Source organism: Gavia stellata, chromosome 10 (genome assembly GCF_030936135.1).
Source record: "Gavia stellata isolate bGavSte3 chromosome 10, bGavSte3.hap2, whole genome shotgun sequence".
Classification (NCBI taxonomy): Eukaryota; Metazoa; Chordata; class Aves; order Gaviiformes; family Gaviidae; genus Gavia; species Gavia stellata.
Genome location: NC_082603.1, coordinates 4,062,343 through 4,086,860, shown reverse-complemented (window position 1 = coordinate 4,086,860; position 24,518 = coordinate 4,062,343). Strand labels below are relative to the sequence as shown.

Genomic DNA, 24,518 nt, shown 5'->3' with positions numbered 1-24,518 from the left:
CCTTCCATTTCTGATGACCCAAGGTAGGGGCAGACATTTAAACAAGGAAGGAGTGAGCAGGGCTGTTCAGCCAGCAAAAGAGATGATTTATAACCAAGGTCTGAAAATTCATGAGTAGCCTGGGGAGCATGGCCAGGGACCAACTGCTGGCCACCTCTTCCAGCTCAAGAGCTTTTCTCAGGGCATGGTTCATCATGTCCTGGAAGAAGCTGCCAAAGGGCGCCATGGGATAAAGCTTCCATGGGCTCCTGGGAACGTGTTGAGGTTGTGGACCTAACCACCCCGGTGCGGTGGCCTCTGCAAACCATCCCCAGGCACTGTGCAGCATTTCTAGGACACTGGACTGACTTTTCAAGATATCATCTCGGGAAGGTCAGCTTGGTAACGGATTTCTCTCTCGCCCATATTCAGCAGCTGAGCATTGGCCACAGATGCAATTAGCTCCGCAGGCATTTTAATGTCTCTAATTCCGTCTGAGGTTACAGCTCAGCTGTGCAGGATGGATCGATCTGCACAGTCATGATCTGAGCTGGGTTATGCGGGATGGGAGTGCGAGGCGGAGGCTCTCGGTGTGGCTCTCCAGGAACGGCTGCTTTCTCTTTCCCTTCTAAGAGGGGTTTAGCTTTTATTTAGTGTGAAAGAGTACTTCTTTGCAGAATGCGCAGTGCTTACTCTCAAAGAATTAGAAGCAAATCCATTAGACACTTTATGAATTATAAGCACTAAAAGGGATTCCTTTAAGAGATGCTGCCTATTTCACAATTTTTTCTTTGTTCTGAGGGATATTTGCAAGGGAATAATGAAGACTTGACAAACCTCTATACAGTCAAAATTCCTGAAGTTTTGTGTATAGGTTATATTTGGAGAAATGAGGGTAAGATGAGGCTTTCATCACTAGCAATTAAAAATCCTAGAAGTATAATCTGGGACGACAACAAATACATTTTAACCATGGTAACATAACTACTGAGAGGGATGAATACAGGGCAAAATTAAGAATGTTTAGGTATCTTCATACTTTGTTTCTTCCTTCAAGTTCTTCAATTGCTTTTGAGTGCTAATTTCCCACACTCACAACATCTAGATCAAAATCATCACCAAACCTGCAGAGAATCTGGCATTTTATCATTCAGCTGTTGAGCTGTACTCTCACCGTTCCTTGATTCCAGGTTTTCACTCTAAGCAGCAGGAAAATGTGATGTCTCAAAGACCTAAAAGTCGAGGTTTGACACTGAGGCAGAGAGCTGTCTAGCGACCACATCTGTACGTGAAAACAGGGGGAGAGTTTATGCACAGAAAAGGGAGACCTTGGACTTTTAACGCTCACAGGATATTCCTGAACAATTAAAGATGTTAGTGTTAATGAAGAAGGATGGGAGCGGGCTCCAATTTGGCCCACCTCTCCATTCTTGTCTTAAATGACCTTGAGGAAATCTCTTCTGCTCCTCTGACTATCTGTTAAGTGGGGATGGTCACTCGCTCTCCTCTTAGAGCAGGCTGGAGCAGTGTTTTGAAGATAAACACATCCAAGGTCTGCAAAATGCTGAGCTTGTATGGTAACAGAGGCTGTCGAAGGATGTAAAACAGATTCACGTTTGGGATTATGAGACTTGCCCTCTGGAGAGCAGAGCAGCTTCACTCCTGGGCATTTTGGCTGCGTTGCTGTCCAAGGGCCAGGGTTATTCCCTGGGTCCACAGTGTCTCTGGACTACTGTCCTCATCTGGGGATCAAATCCTTCCAGATGATGTGTAATTAATAAAATGGTAGGCCACAGTTATTGACCCATTAACGACAAAAATGATAGTATGCATTGACCTCTATGAGAAATCTGCTTCTTTGAAGATAAGACTTTTACCACAAATCTTTTTTGGAACAAAACTAAGGGGAGATTGACTTGTGGCTCCCCCTTAAATGGAAGGAAATTAGCCCCCGTGCTGTCTGCAGCAAAAGGTTTGGAGTAGAATTTCATAAGAAACAGAGAAGAGCAATCATCAGCAACGCCAATTCCTCAAAGCTGTTGTATGCAAGAAACTGAGGCCAAATCCAGAGGCACAGGAACGTGGAAGAGCTCTCCCGAGAGGCAAGAAGAGAGGGCAGGGGAGAGAAACTCATGGACACGCTGTCCTAATGGACAGACCCGTTACAACAGTGCAGAAGTTCAGAGGGAAGCGAAAGACTCCGCAATTCAAAGGAAAAGCCCTGAAAAACAAGGGAAAACCCACAAAGGCTCTGACATCCTTTGCTTCTGTGTCTGGAAGATATTCAAGAGGAGTGGGAAAAGGTGAAGGGAGGCTTTGTGGCTGGGCAGGTTGTCCTGATGGGCCACAGCTTCCCTCATATAGCTGCCCCAAGGTATGGCTCTGCTTGGCAATTTATATTGGCACTAAACAGGTTAAATAACACCGGCAACAACACCCATCAGATTCTCTTGAAAATACCCGGGGCTGCCTGTTCCCCACTGCCCAAGACTCACAAGTCAGTTCTGCCCCATGTGAACCTCTCAAGTCTTTTGGGGTGGCTCTGGAAGTGGACTGGACTCAGACAAGGCTAAACAAGACAGTCGCTGAGTCAACGCTGCCCTCTCCTTGCTTCTGCCTGATGTGGCATGAGCATGACGCCTCGAGGGAGTGCTCTGTGGCCTCCTGGATGAGACCTGTGTTCGTTGGCCAAAGAGATACTGCAGAAAGCCAGAAGGTGGCCAAAATTCCCAAAATCAAGCTTCTGCCTTCAAATTTCCCCTCTCCTATCCACATGCAAATGTAGAGGTCAGGGAGAGGCAGCCCTGGAAACTCCGATTTGCACAGATCCAACCTGTCGAGCTCAGAAGTGCACTTGCAGTTGCAGAGAATAACAGCCTGCGCTCCAGTGACTTCGTCTAAGGTCCAGCACGGTGCTAAAGTGGACTGAAAAATAAAGAATCACCTTTTATTTTAAGCAATAACAGTGCAGGTTAACATTAATTTTATTTTAAGCATTTTATTTTAAGCAATAACATTGCTGCCAGGCGGGCATGAAGCAGAGGACATGCCAGAGTGCTCTTTGCAGTTTGGTGGCTACCTTATAGTCACGCTGTAGGATATCGTTCTGCCTGGGAGGAAGCCTCTGGCAGGTGACCCTCTCCAGCAAAAAAAAAAAAAAAAAAAAAACAGAAAAAGGTGGAAAAGCAACAGTTTGTTTGGTCAAGGCTAAAGAAGGGAGGGAGAGTCCCTGGAACAGCCCCTGGGAGAAGAGCGATGGAGAAAACTGACAGGAAAATCCCAAGCCAGCTCCATGGGAGGCAGGGAGACTCACAGGGAGCCTGCATTCCAGTAAGGTTTTGGCTTTTGCTGCTTAAGCCAATGTAAGCTGTTCTCATGGCACTACTCCGCTGCTGTGGGATAGTACGAACACGGGACTGGAGAAGGATTTGGCTGCAAACAGAGGGTGGAAGTGAGGGGCTGGTGGAAGGGGAAGTGGCACCGGCTTAAGGTGCTTCTGCTTTCAAAACTTGAGTTATTCAACTCCTCCGTAAGGAGAAGGAATGAATGGAAAAATATGCGAAGAGTAGAGATAAGCTCGAGGTAGCTGTGCAGTAGCATATGCTGCCTGGTGGGTCTCCTCAGAGATTCAGGGTGCCCTAAGAGTGCCGGCTCAGGAACCAGAGGGACAAGGCTCCAGATAACACAGACAACGTGAAGGGTCCGGGGGGAGCCCTGGACAACGTGCCCTGAGAGATGCAGCTTCCAAGAGCTGCATTTGTGTATTGATACAGGAGACACAATCTCAGAGTCCCCGTGGCAGCTGTGCAAACTCAACCTGTCTGTTTTAGCCCAGGATGGGCTCCAGGCAGACAGGAGCAGTCCCAGTTTGCCCAGCACCGAACCAGTTTGCTCCTGTTCTGCAGCCGAGAGCCTGCAGGGATGGAGGCTGAGCCCCAAGCCCTGCGGTGGTGCCAGCCCGAGGCACTGCGCAGGATTCGACGGAAGGTTTGGCGACATGGCTCGCTGCCCAGCCCTGATTGCACTGAAACCAGGAAACCAATTCTGCAGCCTTGAGAGGCTTCTGTTTAAACATGTGCGGCCCTGAAAATCATTTCCCTAAACATGTTCTTGTTTCAACCTGAAAAAATGCGAGGGATTTTTTTTCGAAACACGATCTTTCATTTTGTCCTCGGGGTCACTTACATGCTCAAATAACACAATTTGCATTAGCTAGCCTCCTCGGTGCTCATCTGATCCCAAATTGTCGTCTGCCTCATTTCTTCATGCTAGCCCACTCGGTCAAATGGCCACTGAACGCGGTGGGGTTTTTCCTGCCCAAAAAAGACAAGTCTGAGCATAAAACAAGTGACCAAGTCAGCACAGGAGGCAGGACCACATGGTGTAAATAGCGTAAAGTAGTGTAAAAAGTGTAAATAGATGTGATAGACTGCTGTACCGAGGTGCAAGGTTACTGCCTAACGTGCCTGCGTCCCGGCTCCACGCCAAGACCTGCTGGCTGCGGTACCGACTCTGGGGCCGTGAGCCGCATCGCCGGTGCGGGGCCCACCCCATGCCTGAGCTTGCTGCCTCCCAGGTGCTGGGGCTGGTGCCGCCAGCGGTTTTGGGTAACGGAGGAAACCTGAGGTGAGGGCCATTCGGGACACTTTGGGGTGACCCTCGGGGCCAGATACCTGAGCAGCCAAACCCTGGGAATCCTTCAGGGTGGGCAAGCAAGCAGGCGGGGAGCGGGCAGTCTGGTTTTAGGTGGGAAGTCCAGGCCTACTAGCGTTGTTCCTGCTAAAACCTTTCCTGGCGGGAAAGAGCCCCTCGCGCTGAGGGACAGGGGCTCCCCCACAGCACCGCGGGCCACCACCTCTCGGCAGGCCGACCCTCCCGCCTCCCCGAGCTCCGTGAAGGGGAATTTGATAGAACGAGGTGTCGTTGCGAGGGGCCCGGCCCGGGAGAGGCCGTTTAACGCCGCGGCTGCAGGCCCCGGCCCGGCCCCGGCCTCGGCGGGCGGGAAGGCGCCGCGGTTGCCGTGACGACGCCCCGCTGCCCCCTCGGTTGCTATGGCAGCGGGCGAGCCAATCGGCGGGCGCCGCCGCGGGTCGGCGGGGGGGAAGGCTCGGGGGAAGGGTTTGCCGGTGGCGCCGCCGGAAGTGCCGGCGGGGGCGGGGCCGGGCCCGGAAGCGCGGCCGGCGCGGCGGGAGGGTCGGGGCGCCTCAGCGGGGCGGCAGGAGAGCGGGCGAGTGAACGAGCAGAGCGGCGGCGGCTGCCGGGGCCTGCCGGGGCCGTTGAGGCTGCTGGGACCGGCGCTGCCGGGGCCGGCGGGGCGCGGGCGCTCTCTGCCCGGCCGGAGCGGAGAGCGGGGACACCCCCGCCCCTTCCTTCCTGCCGCCCCTCCCCCGCGGCGGCAGGCCCTGCACGGGAAGATGGCGGCGGCGGCCGGAGGCGGCAGCGGCAGCAGCAGCAGCAGCAGCGGCGGCGGCGCGGGGGCGGCGGGCCGGCCCGGGCTGTGAGACCCGCGGCGGGACGGGGCGGCGAGCGGCGGAGGATGAGCCTGCTGTGCGCGCAGTATCTCCGGTGAGAGCCGGCCGGGAAGCGGCGCGGGGTGGGGGGGGGGAGTCACCGCCTGCCCTGAGGCGAGGCCGCGGCCGGCGGCCCTGGAGGCGGCGGGGAGCGGGGTGACCGGGTCCCCTTAGGCGTGGGGAGTGCCCACAACGGCAACGAGGAGCTCGGGGCTGTGAGGGGGATGTGACCCGGGGGGGCGTGGGGGACCCGACCGCCACGTTACCGAGCCCCGCACCGCTGGCGGGGAGCGGGGGCCGAGGCGGGACGGAGCCGCGTACCCGCAGCCGGGCGGCCCGGGCTACCGCTTAGCTGAGGGGCGGCCCGGCGCGGCGAGGGCTCCCCAGCAAGGTCAAGCCGGTGCCTTGGAGCCGTGGGGAGGGAAGCGGAGCCCCGCCGGCTTCCCTGCCGGAATTCTCCAGCCCCTTTCGAGGAGGTGCCGTGATAACCCGCCGCTGCGGAGCGACTGCGAGGTTTGACCCCGGCGGTGAAGCGAAACCTGCGCTCGCAGCCCCGTGAGGTGCTCTGGGAGAAGGGGAGTAGCAGGAGTTGTGTCTCGGCCCTCGCCAGTCAGCCCGTGGCCTGCTGAAAGTCCTCTGTCGAGGCTTATACAGTCGATCGGTTTGGGGGGACGATCAGCTGAGGGTTTGGGAGAGAAGCGGTTCTGCCGGGGTTGTGCTTTTTTGAAACCCTCCCGAGCCGCTGAAGTCGAGAGCGCTAGACGCCGCACGTTGATACGAGCAGAACTTGGATAGGCTTTTAGGTGAACTTATCTTTTGGGTATGAAATGCTCTTTCTCTAGGGATTTTGGAAAGGAGCTTTGCACGATACAAACGGGTTTGCAGTAGCTATAAAATACTAAATACCGTGTTGTCCGTGATGTGTCGCCCCCACCCCTGCCCCTTCCAGAGCACCGCGTGGAAAAGGAGCAGGTATGCCAAAAGGGCATGCACACTCTTTCTGAAGAGTTCAGGGCTTGGGAAGGATTTCTAAGGAGTGAATTCAAGGAAGTTTTTATGTTTCCAAAGCACTTTCTATCCAGGGTTCTGAAACACTTCAGCTGTCTCCCCTTTCTGATTCTCCAAATCCTCCTCTTCCTCCTCATCTTGTCATGTATCTCTGTCTGCCTCCTTCTGGTAGTCCAGATCCTGTCTCAAGTTTATCTTTTCAAAAAAGAAAAAAGAAAAGCAATCTTTTTCCCTTAATAGCAAGTTTATGAGCCTTTTTCTCCTCCAAGCTGCTAACCTATGTTGTCTTAGAAACTTGTTCATTCTTTCTTTCCTGTTACATTATGGAAAAAGCTCTTAAAGGCCTTATTATTAGCTCTCCTCTACCAGTAAAAGACTTGGTTTTGTATCATTGTATATGTCTTAATAATGTTGTAACCTCTTGCTCTCCGCTCCCTCCCTGATGTTATGAGTCTTTGGCTGCCTTGTGTCGTTACAAGGCAGTACTGTTGAAGTCGTGCTTGTCCTGCTCCAGTCACCTTCCTGCACCACCAGACTCTTTCTCAGCATTCTGTGTTCTGCTGCACCAAGATCCTCCTTGCCTGCAAGCAAGTGGGCAGTAATCGCCTATTTCTCCTAGCTTTGTTCCTCCAACACCAGAGCTCATCCTGGGCCTTTATCACCTTTTCCTGATTGCTTTATTTGTATTGTGCCTAATACAACTGAGGCATCTGGGCACTAACGTATTAGAAGTAATGACTTCCGTCTTTGTCACCAAGAACCTTATCTCCTCCTAAAAAAAAACAATCCCAGGACAATCTCCCTCCCAAACTTTTCAAGCACTCTGTAGTCGGTAATCTTCACCTTCTCCCTCTAAAGAACATTTGGGTTTGTTCCTCTGTGTAGAAGGTAAGCTTGGGCATGGTTTCCTTAAAAGCTGTGAAATACTTTTTACATCCACAGAGTGTATATTTAAATTGTTTGATTTGCATAGGGCAGAAATTGAGCTGCAGATTACTGCAGCCCAAGCTCATAAAGAGAACTAGGAATAGAGCCTCAGACTCTCAGATCCAGTTCTGTTAGTCCTTTGCCTTAAGGAGGAGCGCATCCTCCTTCTTACTGTAGCCTTACAAGCTCAATACGAGTGTAATGATGAAGGAATAAATAGACAAAAGTATAGTGGTATGAAAGGGCAGCCTAACAAAACATTGTGCCAAATGAAGATGTGGAGCAATTAGTCTCTGCTAGTCTTCATCATCTTAAAAGTGAGGAGGGACAGGAAAGTTTTTATGAGAAATCTTTCTCTGTATTTGAAGTTTAGACAGAAGAGAGCTGAATTTCAAAGGTGACCATGTAATGGTTGAATAGCTAGTGAAATAATGACTCTGCAAGAATCAAGACGCTGAAAAAATGGGCAGGGAAGAAAGAAAGGACTTTTAGCTGGACTGCCTTAACTCCTCCACTACCAGCCTCTCGCTTTCTGTAGAAATGTATATGAGTCAACTGTTTTAAAATGCTGTCCTTAAAAGATTGTATCCCTTCGATCAAAGTGCAAGAACTGAGAAATGCCTGAGACTCCTACAGAAGTCTTCCAGAATGAAGAGTATCAGACTTTATGTACCGAGTCTTTCAAAAGTTGCAGGAGAGTCCATTTTTAAGTCGTCTTCATGTGTTGCAAGAAAATGTTGGGATTTTTGTTTTCCTAGTCTTATCCTTTTCAAGGTCACCTTTCAAAGAGTACTGGAGTGTATTCTGTCCTGTCTAGTTTCCTAGATACTTCTTTCAGGTCAGTGTTTGAGCCGCTTCTCAAAGATTTGCATTGCATCTGGTCAGATGAGTAGACCTTTCAGAATGTTCTTTCAAAGACCTCTTAGGAAAAATAGGCATGGTTCACGTCTCTCTGTTCAGGTGAACGTGTTCGTCTCATCTGGCTAAAAATTTGTATCCATATCATTTGTGCTGCTTTGGGAATCTACAAGATCTCCCTGGAAATCAAATTAATCTCGTGGGGCAGTCACCTTACAGTGAACTTTTCATGTATCCTGCTGCGTACAGAAGAAGTCACTTTTAAGCAAAATATCACTACCGTAGAACTTCTAACATAACACCACAGAAACTTCTGAGCACATCCTTTTTATAAGACAGTATCGAGCTTTAGTCCACATTTGTTGACTTTAAGGAAATGATCTTCATTGCCAATTTTATATGTTAATGTTCAAAACATAGTTAACTTGGATTCAAAAGTTTAGCAGTTTGACTGAGATATGACTGTCTCGATTGCATTTCAAAGATTTGAACTCAGTTACTAGTTAAATGTGGCATTACTCTGGTAAATTGTGGCTTTCAGCACTCTGTAAACGTAGAATAAAAAGTGCTTGAATTACAGGGCTCGAACACCATTTAGAAATTCTAGTGCTGACAAACCAGTAGGTAGTTTCCGGTAGCTTTATGATGAGGCTATAACCAACTTCATTAAAGGTTTGACTGCTTTAATAATTTAAATTGTGGCTCTCTTTTCAAAGACTCATCAGTAGCTCCCTGAAGTTCTGCATCTGCCGTGTCTCTTCATGGTTGCTCCTTTGCTGTCTGCCAGTCCGTGACGCACCTCTTGCAGTGTTTCTTCACTGTTAATGGAGGAGGGTATAGTGGAGGTAATTCAGTGCTGCAATCTGTGCGTGTGAGTATGTTCTGGTACCGATTCCTGATCGGGTTGATGTAGAGTTGATGTTTGTCAGTGCTGGAAAGGCACAAACCAGAATACTGTTTGAAACCCAGAATGAGTCTCAGCGAGACAGGCAGAGTCAGTTATTTAATTATCTTGAGAGTATATGGAGGAAAAAGTTAGTAAAAGTAACTTCTTAACCGAGAATCTTGTAATGCATGCCTGCAGCGTTGCTTCCTGGAGTTCATAGGATTACAAGGTAACTTGGGCTGGAGGTGACCGCAGGAGGTCCCTGTCCAGCCTCCTGCTCAAAGCAGGGGCAGCTCTGGGGTCAGACCAGGTAACTCAGGGCTTGATCCACTCAGGTCTTGAAAACCTCAAAGGGCTCAGCCTTTTGGGGCAGCCTGTGCTACTCCTTGACTGTCCTCGTGCTGGAAAAGATTTTCTTTACATCCAGTCTGAACCTCTCATATTTTAACTTACGCCCATTGTCTCTCATCCTCCCGCCACATGTCACTGCGGAGAGCCTGGCTCCATCTTCTCAATCCCCTCCCCGCAGGCATGTGGTTGCTGTGGGTGCCCCCAAGCCTTCCCTGCCCCAGGCTGACCAAGCCCGGCTCCCGTGGCCTCTCCTCCAGCCCCGAATGCAAGTGCTGCAGTCCTGACTGCCCTGCGGGCCTCCGCTGACCTCGCTCTAGTTGATCCACATCTTTCTTGATTTGTCTTGATATCTGAACAAGGCCAGTCAGTCTTGGAAAGTATTCCCTCCAGCTTTCTTATGTTCTGAAATGATTAATGCTACTTTCATACATTGTTTACTCTTGAATTTTAAACGGGGGAGGAGTAGCGGTGAGATCAAATGCTGCGTTGGCCTTTCAGGAGGCACCTCTTAGCGCAGTATTTTCTTTGGGGGAACATAAAGGTCCTTTCTTATTTTGTCTCCTTTTTTGCTCCATGTAAGTTGTTTCTAGCATTTGATAATTAGAATTGCTGCCGATATTTAGTATGAGCAACACTTCTTATTCTTCTTTAAGGGTGAGGGTAATGATCTAAAAAGGCAAATAAGATTGATTGATTACTACTTACTACTGATCAACAAGCTTTTTGTGGTGACCTATGAAGTAAAAAGAATTACAATTAAAAAAGTTTTAAGCAATTCCCCACTGAGCTTTCTGCTGAAGGAAATTCATCTTGCTGAGAGCTCCAAGACACGCACTGTACCCCTTGGGTCTCTGGGCGGCTATTACTTGCTTTCTTCTTCCTGTCATGGGGATTTGGATTATTGAGCACCCTTCTGCCACCCAGGGACAACTTGTGCTAAAGTCACAAGTTGGCTGACTGTGCTATCATAGCTCTGATATTTTTTTCAAGCCTAGATTCCTAAGGAAACAAGGCTTGTGCAAGTGTACTGCTTATCACTTTTTTCCTCCTCTTTCTCAAAGGGCTTTAACAAATTTTAGCAGTCTTCTACAGAGGGATAGAAATCTCAAAGTTGCTTGTTGCCATTAACTTTATGAAGGTTAGCTGGTTAGAAAAGTGATTCAAATGAGTGTGCCTGTTGAGAGGGAAGCAGGCAGAGCTCAGCTGGTGTGAATCAGCACATGCAGAGCTTCATGTCAGCTGTGGTGTGTGCTTTTCTGTGCATGGAGTTTGTTTGCTCCTCTGTATGGAGTTAATAGCCAGGATTTGAATGCATGTCCACTTTAGAAGGTGGTGGGCACATTTTTCTGCTGGAGGGACTGGTAGGAAGGTGACTATGTATGAATGTGTGCCGGAGGGAAGAGGGCTGCAATAATCAGGGAACTTGACCATACTTGCTTAGTACTTGGCGAAAGCTTGGCCAAACTTGAACTGCTCCTGACAGAAGTTTCTCACTCTTCCTCTTACCCTCGGCCCTGCTTTGATGGTGTAAGTTTATGGCCAGGTCTTCAGTGAACTGGACTGGGGAACTACGCTAGGTTAAAACCACTTTTGTTTTGTCTTTTACCCACGGAGTTTAGCCTGAGTTGGTTTCCTGATCCCATTCATCCTGTTACCACGCAGGTGCTGAGAAAAGGGGTGAGGTTGTGTGCAAGAGGAATGAGGCACGAATAGTAAGGGCAGGGTGGGACTGCTTCTTCTAGTGATAGTGGTCATTATCATCAAAGTGCTCACTGACCCATAACACTAGTAAATAATGCCCCATTTCCTAGAATATAGCTGTAGCTACATATAGACTATATATATCTATTAAATATATGTAGAATGTAGCTGGTATCGCTGTCACAAATAGTACCGCTGTTTTCAGTCTGGGCTGAGAGTCTCCCCTTGTTTTTCTCACTGCAGAACGCAGCTTATCGTGGATGCTGTTACTGTGCTTGAGGTTATTTGCAAAACAGTGTTCCAGTGACCTAGAAGTGCAGGTTAGTGTGAGTAAAGTTACAGCTGTATTTATTTATTTATTTTTGATAGCAGGGATAATTCTTGTAGCAATTAGTTCTTGTTCTAACTTGTGTATTCCTACCCAGTTGGATCCTTATTGAAAAGGAGACGGGTCTGTTGTGGCAGTGAAAACCAGGTGATGCTTATCTGAAGTTTGGATGGGGGCACATAAGCTGCAGCAAAGCATTTTCAGAAGGCTGCCCCCTTCTCGGAATATAGGGTTTTGGAGGGGTTTTGCCGAGTTTCTTCATTTCAGTGCAGTAAGAAGACACATATTTGCCTGTTAAAATTTGCTTGATGAATGCTTCACTATTCTATTTAAGTACTCAAAATAAAGTATGCCATGATATTCAAGCTACTCATAAAATCTGTTACTTCTGTCCTCAAAGTGTATCTTCTGTGTAGCAGTTTCATAACAAGTAACCCTAGCCTGCTCTGGTGAGATGGTTTTGCCTCCCTATAAACTGATCTGGGCGCTGAATCGTATCACTAACTTTCACCTCAAACAACTTAAAGCTTTATTTAAATCAATCTATGTGGAATGTGAAGCTGCACTGCTTTTCCATTTGTCACATTGGCTATCACACGCGTTTTCAGTTGCCTTGATGCTTCCCACTTGAGGAGAAAAGGCTGGCTGCAGACACTGCTCAGGATCACTTGGGTTGATGGGAGAAGACAGTGACTTGATGATAGATGCCTTGGCATCTTCCCTGCCCTGCTCAGCCAGCAAAAATCAGTATGGAAGAGGAGTAATTGCAGTTCAAGTGCATGGTGGCTGAGGAGGGAGGAGAGAATAGTTTGCTTTTGTGTCTGATTTTGTTGGATGAGGAGCTGCTGGGGGTTGTAGAGTTTTAAGGGTCCTTCATCACTGCCGTTGGATCTGCACAACAGCAGCAGAGATTCGCTAGTAGGAGCAGACTCCTCAGAGTAAGGAATGGTGGCAGAGCAGTTAAGGAATGCATTTATGATGTATAAGGAGTATATGTGGGAGGACATTATTTATTGCTTTTGTTACTTTGAACTTGAGGCTTGTCCTCATCTCACTTGAAAGCTGCGCAGCTGCTGTCAAGCAGGAGGGGAATAAACCCACAGATTTATTTCCTTAAAATCACGAGTGGAATTGCATACTTTGGTCCTGTACTTTTTAATATGTTACTAGAGAGGTCACAGATTTCAGTGGTGTTTGGTAAAGCATAAGTTTTCCTGTGCTCAGGGAGGGGTATGGCATCTTAACTCTATTTCTCCATCTTACTGCAGTGAAAAGAATAGAGGACTAACTTAATGTTTATTGTGGAGTGACACGAGGAATTGTGGAGCTGACTCCTGGGCCGTACTTTCTCACTGTTTCATACAGGAGAAAGGGCTGGTGGCTTTTTTTGTATGTGCCTCTTGAGCATGCAGCCTCTTGTGGTGTTGCATGCAGTATCTTGTTGAATGTAGCTTTACAGTTGTACTGGTTTCATCACCAGCTTCCACCTGTGCAGCCGTGCTCTGAGTCTTGCCTTTAGGCCATGTTTCTAGACTTGTCTGGCCACTGCTTTTCTTCCCATTTGAATTTAAGAAGAACTTCTGATCATAAGCTTGGGGACTTCCTGGACAACCAAATGAGGGGGAAATGGCTTAAGCAGTGTTCTGATATTGTGTATGTCAATTCCTCTGAGTTAAATCAGCAGCTACCTGTTCAGATCAATGTAATGCTGTGAGTTGGGTTGGAGTAAGAGCTTTTTGAGTAACATTAGGCCTGCTTTCTCTTCTTTCTGTATTCCAGTAGGACTTTTCTGGGATTATTCACACTGGCTTCTGCACTCAAGAGATTATCGTAAGGAACCAGAAGGCTGAGGAGTCTCTTGGGCTTGTTACACAGTTGTGGGCGACAGACTGAATTTCACTGATGGGACTCAAATCAGAGATACCCTTGAGGTACTTAGGAGTCCTGCTAGAGTCAGTTTTTTCTTTTCACCTTTAGGGGAAAGAAATGTCATTTTTCTGAAACTACTTATGATGTCTCTAAAACATCAGCAGTCTATTTCTCATATTTTAATTTCATTATCTGTGGTGTTGCAAGTATCCTCTAGTGCTCTGCCCTATTGAACAGTTTTCTGCTTCATCTAATATTGGTATGTGTAAGCTGATTTTTATTTTATTTCCTCCCCCCTGCCCTCTGAAGCATTGTCTGTTTTGAGTCTGCGGGCCCCCCTTGTCATATGGCTGAATTACCTCAGAGGGCTGCTCTCTAGCTGTTAGGAAGTGAGAAATTAATTCTGAATGTATTTCCAGTGAAACCTTTAAGATTGATTCTGTCAAATGAACGTGGGGAAAATTCCTTGAATTACTTTGAAGAACCTCAGGCAGAGATTAGACTTTTTGTTTGGAGGCAGTAAAACAGACCTTTTGGGCATCAAGAGTCTTTGTTCAGCACTTACTTTGGTGTTTCTTGGTGCCTTGATTTAATGAGGCCTTGATAGTTGTTCCTGTTTGATCAAGCTACAGCAAAGGGCGGTTTGTTTGGAGCCAGCCTGTTCTAGGGCCCCCTGGGCTCCCCAATGGTCCATGCCACGTTATTTATCACAGTATGACTTCCCTACAGGTGTTGTCAGGAATAGAAAGAAATGAGGTTTTGATAAATCTGTTGGGAAGGCCGTTTTTTCCCCTTTGTTTTACGACAATCTTATAAATTCTGCTACTGTACTTTCTGTTGCAATGAAAGTCTAAAGTCTCCGGTATTTGCTTTGCCGTGTCCTGTCTTGATCTCACCGTGATTTGAAGAAGGCACGTGGATATTGCTATGTGTCAAACAGCTGCGACTGTGTGATAATCTTTTTTTAAACCAGGGTTTTCTGTAGCCAGCAAGGAACCTTTGACAGACTCTAGCTTCAGTTCCTTCTTCAGTCAGTACCGGTTTTGGCAGTGCCTTTGAGCATTCGTACTCTTAATTTGAGGTACACTTGAGCTATTAAGAGGGGTCTTTAGGGTAGTTTTTCCAGACTAGCCTAATAATAACTAAAACCAGAAATGCTACTCATTTGTACCTATGAAGAGAGGGAAAAAGAAGGATGGGACAAGACTATTTTTTGTCTGTTGAATAGATGCTAGTTGTCTGTCTTGAAGTAGTGTAAATACTTGTTGAGGACAATGCTGTGACAAAACATCTGAGCATAGAGGCTTGATCTAGCCAGCTATTCCCTGGAAAAAGCCAATCTGCTAGTGGGTCTGTTTTTTGTGAATGGCAATAAGAATCCAAAGGATTTAAGCCACATTTTTTAACGTTAAGGAAAAACCCCAAAGCACCAAGAGTGTATAAAAACATGAAAACTGTAGCAGGTCTTAGAGTTCCAATACCCAGCTGCAGTTACTAGTAAAATAGAGGAAATGTTATTTCAATATGAAGAAAAAGGTGACATTTCTATATGGGTTAATATTTATAAATTAAATTATTAAAAGATGCAGCATAAACTTGCCATAAAAATCTAGAAGGTGTTTCAGTTTGTCTTAATACCATCAATATGCATAAAGTTGAACATATATGCGAAATCTTTAACTAGAAAAGAAGTGATAAACTGCCTAAGATGCATTGTCAACATTTATTTGAAGTAACACAGAAGGCCTTATTTAGGAGCATGTAACATATATTATGCTAGGGTATGAACGTCTAGCAGTTTTTCCACCCAGTTTGAATATACCCTGACTATTTCATTTTAGAGATTTATTTGTTTTGAGGTAAACTGTAGGAGTTACAGGGTGAGGGGCAAAGACAGTTGTAGGGAATTGTGGCTTGCCGGGTGTGCAGTCCAGCTTCAGCTGAAGTACTCATCTTCTCCTGGTTTTGATATCAAAGACTAAAATAACCTCTAGAGCTTGAAACTATCCAGAAAGATATTTCCAGTATCTTTCTAATGAAGATGTCAAATGTTTGCTGCTTGTGCAACTACAGACTGTTTTGGTAGCTTCCATCATAGATGGCTAGGCAGAAGTGAACACTAAAAAAAGTGATGTGTCTACCTGTAACGTGACATTATGTAGTCAGAATTTTGGGACGCTCTTTCAAAATCAGGTAAAATTCTATATGCTTTGCATTAAAGCTGATTATAAAAATATATTTTCCATCATGACTGATTCTATTAATTCCTGAAATAATTCTGAGGAACACAAAACTAGAAGCTGCTATGCTGGAGTGTTAAGTGATGTGGCCCAAGAGTGTCTTGTCTTTAGGAATGACAGATCAGAAAGACATGAAGATCTTTCGGCCTTTAAGGACTCAACTGTGGGAAATCTTATTTGTACGGTTGAAAACACTGTTGAACATACGGATTTCAGATTTTGGGGTTAGAGCAGCATGATTCATGTAGTTTGAGTGCTTTATTGTCAAATGCTGAAATGTAGTGCCAAAATTATTCTATTTTAAAATTTGCTTTGGACATGCTGGTATGCTATAGAAAACATTTGATGATGAGATCCAAGCTATTGTAGTTGCAAAGTGAAATGCCAGGGTTGAGTTGGCTTGTGCAACCTGAGTAATGCACAAGCGTTGAGTTAATAACTGGTAATTTTGTAGTCACATGCTGAATATTTTGCCGGCATCGTCCCTTCTTGCTTAATATGCGGCAAAGATTCAGAAAATATCTTTTCAGTCTAACCAGGTGAGGACAGCCCCTGCCTCTTCACCACCTTACGAAGGTAGTGGTGGGTTGAGCAAGGCTGGTGATGTTTGCTGGGGGATTTGGTGGGAGGAAGGGGCCAGAGTGGGTGATAGGTGCACCCAAGGCATACAGCGATTCTTCAAGGCAAGACGTAGTGCCATGCGGAAATGGTTTAGCAAGGTGGCTGGGATAAGCTGCTTTGGGTTATGGAGGTGTCTGCCTCTGGAGGACTTCAAAAACAAGCAATGCAAATGTTTGTCAGGAACATCAGGGTGAGGGAATGGGCTATGTAACCTTTTGAGGTTCTTTCCAGCCTTAAGATTTGATCTTCAGGCTGGATCTGTTAGTCCATTGCTATGGAGCCTGTTCCTCAGCTGTTGCAGAAAGGAAAATGAATGTAATGAACCAGTCTGGTCTGACTCTTGAAAGGGAGACTGCAGTCTGGAAACCTGCGTTTGCGTTTATGTTCAGCAAAGATGTGCTAAACCCAAAAAATTTTCCACACATGATTCCGAAAGCAGATACTGATTTGTAGTTGGCTGAACATCACGTGACTTTCTTTTAAGACAGAGTTCTTTTCAGTTCTGCAGCTAAGGTATTGAGATTTAAAGTTGAAATAAAATTATTGTTGTAAAAACATTTAATCCCCAAAAGCAGGGTTAACCTTGGAAGTTATAAATTTGCTCAGATGCTTGTCCCTAACCAATTCATTAGTTTTTTAAACAGGAAAGGTAGGTTACTGGTTAACTGGCAGTACCTGAGAGCGCTCCGCAGGACAATGGCTGCGGCGGCAGCTTCGTTCGGAGGCAGTTTGGACCTGCTGTGAGCAGAGCTGCAGAGGTCAGCTGGATTCCGCCGAGTGAGCTGCATGACTTCAGCCGGGTTGGTTTTCCTCAGGACCCATTTGTGTTCAACAGGGCTAGAAAGCTTCAAGCTGCATCCTTCCTAGACAGGGGCAGTTCTTGTAGTAGCGTATCCGTGCTGCTTTGCTCCTTCTCAGCTAATAAAATTTGCTAGATCTGAGCTGGTTGGAATGGTCATAGGTTTCTCCTTCAGCTGAATGCAGACAAGAGAGTAACTTTTACATATGCCAGGAGTACGTGTGTTTTGGTGGTGGACTCTTGGGTTTTGTAGCTGACAGCCCATCTGCATGAGCCGCTCGCAAACTGAGGAGAACCAAGAACAGAGGACTACAGGAGAGTTGTATGTTCATAAACCGGCCGTTGAATCTGAGGTTCAGTAACAAACTCTCCTTCCCATAGCTCAAACAGGTATCCTTGGTACCTTGTGTCATGTTTATGCCTTTGCTGAAATATGTGATGCATATTGCTGGTTGTGTCGTTTGAGGTGAGAATTTAATGATCATGGTTTTTTTAATTTTTATTAGAAATTATTGTATTTGATAGAGCTGCATTAAACCTGTGGTGGTAGAGGATTCCACCTCTTCTTCTTACTTCCATACTTTTTTTGGGAAAATAATTCTTCAAATATTCTCTGGTTGAAAAGTAAGTATGTTTCAGAACAGTGTTGCCTGTGTGTTTGTGGTAGAGAATGGGGAGCAGCTAATGAGACTCCTGTAAACTACTGGCAATGATGCACTGAGTACCCATTTAATTATCATAAATGGCTGATAGAATTCTCCCTCGCTGGTGTTCAGCCTTCATGCCATTGCTGTGCTTTCAGAGTGTGGCTTGTATGTAGTTTCAAGATGGCAAATTGAAAATAATTTCTAAGATGCAGCTTGCAATTAGGATCATACTCGGATGTAATCTGAGTGTTATTTGTCATAACTTGTCTAAACCGTGCAGTGTCCTTTCACACTGAAAAATCTCTTAATTATGAAACGCTATTAAAACTTTTGGGCATGTCACATTTGTGCATAGATATGTGTTTTGTGTGATGTTTACATAGTTGTGAGTTCATAAAATGAATGGCATTGGGCAAAAACCAGCTTGATACAATTGTTGAATGACCGCAATGAATAATTTAAATATCAATACTTTTGCTTTAGGCCTTATGGTTTTGAAGGTCTTGACTATCTGGGTATAGATCTCAGTATTAGTGCTTGGAGAGCACGTGTTCAAAATGCTGAACTCCACTGTGTCTGTCGTAGTTAACTTACCACAAGCACAGTATGAGGGGTTACTTGAGCTTTATTTTTGCCACCTCTGATGGCGATGTCTAATATATTTGCTTTTTTTCCATCTGCTGCTTAGCAGGGAAGGTAGTATCTTGAATTCCCAATAACTGACTCTTTAGTGGTAATTACCGTCTACGTGAGTCGTTCTCAGCGTTACTGAGCATAAGGATCGGTGTTTGGCACTAGGCGAGGGGTAATTTCTGAGGCAGGGATTGAGAGGAAGAAGGTCCATAGAAAACGCTGAAAATCAGCAAGATATCTTGGGTTTATATCCTGAGCTATAAGTGGAGGCTAGAGGCAGCAGGAAACTGCTAGAGCTGAAAGTCAGGACTTAGAGGGCTGCAGGTATTGCCCTCTTCATGCAAAGTAGGATGGACTTTCCGGGGGAAATGTATGTCACCTTTGTAACTAGCTCCTAGCTGCAGGCACTCCGCTCTCCAGCTCCACAGGCAGGCGAGAGGGCATATTTTAACCGTGTTGCAAGAGTGTGGCACTAAATTGTCTGTGTAATTACCAGCCTTTGAACTGAATACTGTATACTTTCCTGGGAGATCTCATACAATGTCCGGGGAGGGTTGGCATCTGCTGCCGGACCTTAGCTGATCTGGCTTCTGCAGGGCTGACTTAAATAGCGTAACTTTCTGAAACTGGTTTCATGATATCTATCTGAAGCTGATCTCGATGCCCTGATTTGGCATTTTCCATAATTCTGGACACGGTTTTCATAATGCAAAAGCTGTCAAAAGAAGTTAGATAATGTTCACTTATTTTAACATCTATTGTCTGCGGTTTCCAGCCCTTAACACAAGTGAAGATTTTACCAAGTCAGGAACTGTAATACAATAAATGAGTACTGGTGTTACTATATATTTATCACAACTAAAAGCTGATATCGTGTGCACTCTAATCAGAGTGAATTTGAAAGAGTAAAAGATAGTAATATTACAAGGGCAGAGTTTGTTGGGGTTTTTTGTTTTGGTTTGGTTTTTTTGTCCAGAAAGTAATTCCGTTGCTTTTCCTTGCTCACTCTCAAAACCCTTTGGGAATTACCATGGTAAATAAGGTAGTTCAGATGCAAACCTCTCACATCCCGCTTAGCACCATAGTCATAAGAACTAATAAACCTGTGTGCTTACCAGAAGTTCCTCATTGTGGGTAGTGAGCAAGCAGAGCTTTATGGTTTTCCTCTCCAAAATCTGTATATTTTTAAGGGAGCGGGCTGTCAGTGGCTGAGTGGATTGCAAGGCAATCTTGAAGTTTTTGTGCCTTCACACCTTGAAGATTGCTGTAGTTTTTAAAAACTAGCTTGGCCAATGGGTAGTGTGAAGTTTAAGGAGGTACACAGTCATTTTGCCATTGACTTGTTCTCAGGTCAATTGCAAAGCTGATATGTTGTCAGCCAATACAGTAAATGTGCTTCTTTCTGTTTCCTTGTCAGCATCCATAATATTCCATAAGCGTATTCATTTGTTGACGGTTTCCTATTAGAAACTTTCATTTAAAGGTATTCCTTAAAACATGAAAAGATATCCATGTCTTGAAGCACCACACATTAAGTATCTGTTCATTCTTTCCTGAGTGTGCCTTTTTTTATAATTATTAAATTGCTTTTAATCCTTTGGTAATTTGCTCTTAATTCTTCTATACTGAAAACACTGTCAGGGTTCCCTGTGGAGCTATGCTGTCAGCTCCTGGAAGGTAAACAAACCAAAGGTGACTGGAGTTCTTGTGCTTTTCTTTCATGGGCAACATCGATTTAGAGGTTCGTTTTCTCCCTTATGGCTCCAGTAAAATTCCAGATAACTAGTAGGTCAAGATGGAAAGTTAAAGAACAGCGTAGTCAGTATTTTAGAAATAGCTTTACGAACTACCAGTTATAGAAAATGGAGCTGAGCTTTCCTGAGCTAGTCTTAAAACTGTACATATATTCCAAGCTGTTCTTGTTTGAATTGAAAAGTACAGATTGTTGGGTGTTTAGTTTGCAGGTTACTCTCCTGACTTAAATTTTAGAACTCTGTGAAATAGACACAGGCACATTGCTAATCTTGAACGACTGCCTGCGGACCGGATCCCATTTATGAGGCATTTAACTCACGTTTGTGGCACTGCTCTTCTAACAAGACTCAGACTCACTCCTGTGCTTGACGTGAGCTCTAGGCTGTAACGAGAGGGAGAGTGGAGACTTTGGTGGAGACAGTTGAATGCTAGAAACCTTAGCAGGGTAGGAGACTTCTATTTCCCTCCCTGTAGATAAAATCGGAGAGTAAGCACGCATATAAACTTCCCTTAGGGTACCTTTTACCTGTTGGGCACATCTCTTTCTTTCAAATCTTGAGACATAGGAACTGACTTCCGTGAAACTGGAGGAAAGAAATGAGTTTGAATGAAGCTGACTGCGAGGGTACTTTTACTCTTATCCAGGGAGGGGGATTGTCAGTTCTGATCAAACTTGGAAAAAGATGCTTTTGGTGGTTGCTTTTTGAGGATGATTATTATGACTTGCTTCTAATAGAGCCTGGACTAGGAGAAAGGGGCAAGATGGGATTAAAAAAAATTCCTATTCTGTGTTCCCATTTCTCACCGTCCCTCTCAGCTGAGGTGGAAACAAGAAGGCAATAGAGAAGGATTCCCTGTGGAGAGGGTTTGGATTCAGGTGGTGATTGCCTTGCTTTAGTGTCTGTTTGCAGAGGTGGTTTTTTTTTACTTGCACAGTTACACTGATGCTGAATTAATTGTTTGCATGGCTTTGATCTACAGCTATAATCTGATAAAGCCACTGGTCAAAGAAATTAGCTGTACCCTGACTTCAGCTGCCTGTAACAGGAATAATAAACTTTAAACTAGTTAGCACATAAAATTGACAATATGGTGGTACTGTTGAAGGTGTTTTTCATTGCCATATCTGTGAAGACGGTCCTTTCAGTGTAAAAGGCACGTGGAGCATTTAACTCGATGACTCACAGCCTGAAGATCTCTTGCTATGTCAGTTAGAGCTGACGTCACCAAAATCTGCCTGCTCCCAAAGCGAGTGATGCCAGCGCTTCATGAAAACCACGGTCATTTAAATTAGGTGGCAAAACTTGCAAGTTTGGAACATTAAGAACTTGTTCCATAAAGATAAAGCTGTTTAAAAAAAGTTGTTAAGCAGTACATATCTGATGCACAAGTGAGTAGGTAAAGTCTGTACACAAATAAGTAAGTAAAAACTGTATGTGCCTCCCTATACTGCAGCAAAATCCAGACTCCATCCAGTTACCCTTTCAGGAAAAGATGTGTCAGGCTGTTAACTGGAGCTGCAGTCAGAAGCCTGTTGTATTCAGGTGATGTTGAATTAATAGGTGAAGGAAATACCAAAGATGAAGTTTAGCCATAAGTTCCCTGCTACTGTTACTCAGGTATATCTAGGTTTGCGCACAATCCAAAGATTGCTATAAAATTATTTCCCTTTGACAGGTGGTAGTTAGAGATACAGTTGCTGTCTACAAAATAGTTCAGGGAAGTCAGAGTTATTTCTATATCTTTTCAAAATCCAACCTTTAGCAAAGTGTACCAGCTGTAAAGGATTAGTGCCAAGTGAATCTCTAAAAACTGCTAATAAAGCTTCATATTTTAGCAAGTGTTAGAGGTTACTCTTAGGAATGGAAGGAAGAATGCTTATTTCCCATACAACTGACAACCACTTCTATCAGACAGTAATTTTTTGCTCAGTGCTGAACTCCAGATGTGAATGCTGTCTTGGGTACAGTGTTTAGGGGCTTCTGAGCAACCCAACTCTCCCCTAAATCTGCTGTAGAATATTCAGTGCCCACGCTGTTAGTGTTTTCTACTGCTTTCCCCTGCCCTGAATTAGCACAAGTGTACATAAATACAAACAAACGAAAAACCAACCCACTGAGGTATCAAGCCATTATAAATTTTTGTTGAAGTTAACTATTATTTTGAGGAAAATCTAAAATAGTAGTTGCTGGGTGTTGCTTTGAAGTTCCTTCTGAGTGTAAGCTTTCCATGAATTGGAATGATTAAAAAATAGTAACAACTTGTTTTAAGTGTGTTAAGTGTATTTGACTTTTTTTAGTATGCTAGCATAGAAAATTTACCTTCCTTATGTAAAATCAGGGATTTCCTGCATTTATTCTGTATATGTTCTATTCTGTATGTTCTTAGAAGAAAAACTTTCTGGCAGTGCCCTTGATGAACCTTCGGATCAGTCACCTCCTGCTAAGGCTTGCTAGGCTGCGGGCACTTTTTGTTGCAGTACAATTTCGCATGTACCTCCGGGGAACAGAAGTGCAGGAATATAAATTCCTGCTTGGAGCGAAACTACCCTGACCACTTAATATGGTTTTTAGTTTGTAGAGTGTTCATAGAACAAGTGATTGGATTCTGATTGCTTTTATACGCCCAGCTGCCTGGACTCGTTACCCATTTTAGTACTAAAAAACCTCAATTCCTTCTTTGGGGGGGTTGTGTTACTGAGATTTGATAAGGGAACTGATACAGCTGCGGATGCTTCAGGGCTGCCAGGGGAAAACCGAGTGGAGTTCCCCTTTGGGCATGGTGGAAAGCAGAGTGTTGTGTTTAGTGGTGGTTTTTTCTGAGGTCAGGGTTTTTCCGTGGTTTTTGTAGGACTTGTAGTGCCATAGCAGATCTTGCCTGGCTCATCCTTACTGTGTAAACGAGAGGAGAGTGGTGTAAGTAAAGCTTGACTTTGACCAGTTGGACTTTCAGAAATAGTGGGTGTTAGCTGGGTAACACAAGACCGCTGCTTTGAAAACTTGGGCTTAATTTTATTTGCTTTTCTGTGCTTGATAATGAAGGTTGTTAGCAAAACTGTGCTTCTGCAGAATTGATGTTGCCCTCTTACAGATGCAGTGTGGTGTATGCAGAACTGAAAATTTGTTACTGTGTGTGCTTTGAATTATAACAGAACTGAAGAACATATATTGAAACAGAGATGAGCTGTTTTGAGGGCAACAGTAAATTAGATCCATTTGTTTAGTGATATGTGAATGGAGTTTGAAGTTGGGTGGCAATAAGAGGGTTAGAAAACTTAATTTATGAAGGTCGACATTGTAGCCTACAAGAGAGAACTGATGGTTCAGAGTATGGGTTTAAGTCTTTGGTTTTCCAAGTGGCTGTTCCACGAAGGCAGTGATCAGTAGCTCCGCATGGCAGCTGGGTGTGCTGGGGGGAGGACTTGGTTTGCAGCAGAGGGGCCTTAGGTTGGTGTTTCAGAAAAACCTTCTGCATTATCACTGGGGAATAGAATAGTTAACCAGGGAGGTTGTATGATCGTTTTTGTGGGGTTTTAAGAGCAAATTAAGCAAACTTGTCCTAGTGTAAAAGTGTAAGTGGGACTACATGATCTTTCGATCTTACATGATCTTTCAGCCTCTCGGTGTGATGGTTTAAACACTTGAAAATGTGTCTGGGAGAGACATCCCTATGTTTGTGGGGTTTCCTTTCTGTAGGGTTGACCAGCTTAAGGGGAACAACTTGTTTTCTTTTTCTGCTTAAGGAAAACTTAATTGATCAAGAATGGTAAAAACTTGAAAATGGAAAAACGAAATGTGTCTGTCTTGTCTTCCTTTGCTAAATCTGGTGGTTCATTCCAGGCTAAACATACTGTCTGAGTTCCCCTGAGTTACAGCTAAACTGGAGTTCATATACTGCCAAGTTCTTAAGAGAAGAAAAGTTTCCTTTGCCATCTATGGGTACTTAAATTTTAATATATGTTATGCCTTCAGAACTTCAAAAGAAAGTCCTGACTACTGTCCTTTAAAGTTTTGAAACTTTTCAAGTATTTGAATAAAATAAAAATCTCTTTAGCTGTCAGACTATATCACTGAATTGAGTGGAAGGCTTTTGTATTTGAGTCTCGAGTTGAACTAAAGCATGGGCTGAACTTATAGTTGGTTAGGAAATTATGAAGAATAGCTATCATGATATATCAAAATGATACAGCATCTAACAGAGATACTTGAAGTACAATTTTTGAGCTATGATTTGTGCTTATTTGGCTTTGGACCAACAAACTCAGGGAAACTTGACTTGAAGACTGAACTGCTGAGGCCAACTGGGCAAGGAGGTACTTGAGAATATTCTTGAAATGATAACATGTGTAAGCAAGTTGTACCAAGTTTGCTGGCAAGCAATGTGTCTTTGCACCAGAATGAGTCATT

General features: G+C 44.8%; 1 protein-coding gene across 2 annotated transcripts in view; it reads left to right on the top strand.

Annotated features, from left to right (window-relative positions):
• The first annotated feature begins 5,512 nt into the window (after positions 1 to 5,512).
• Positions 5,513 to 24,518, top strand: part of SMG7 (SMG7 nonsense mediated mRNA decay factor) — a 54,894-nt gene continuing 35,888 nt past the window's right edge. For both annotated transcript variants that reach the window (XM_059821604.1, XM_059821603.1), the window contains exon 1: positions 5,513 to 5,544. In XM_059821604.1, coding sequence (XP_059677587.1) covers positions 5,516 to 5,544 — 29 coding nt within the window. In that variant the 5' untranslated portion in view covers positions 5,513 to 5,515. The remainder of the gene's footprint in view (positions 5,545 to 24,518) is intronic.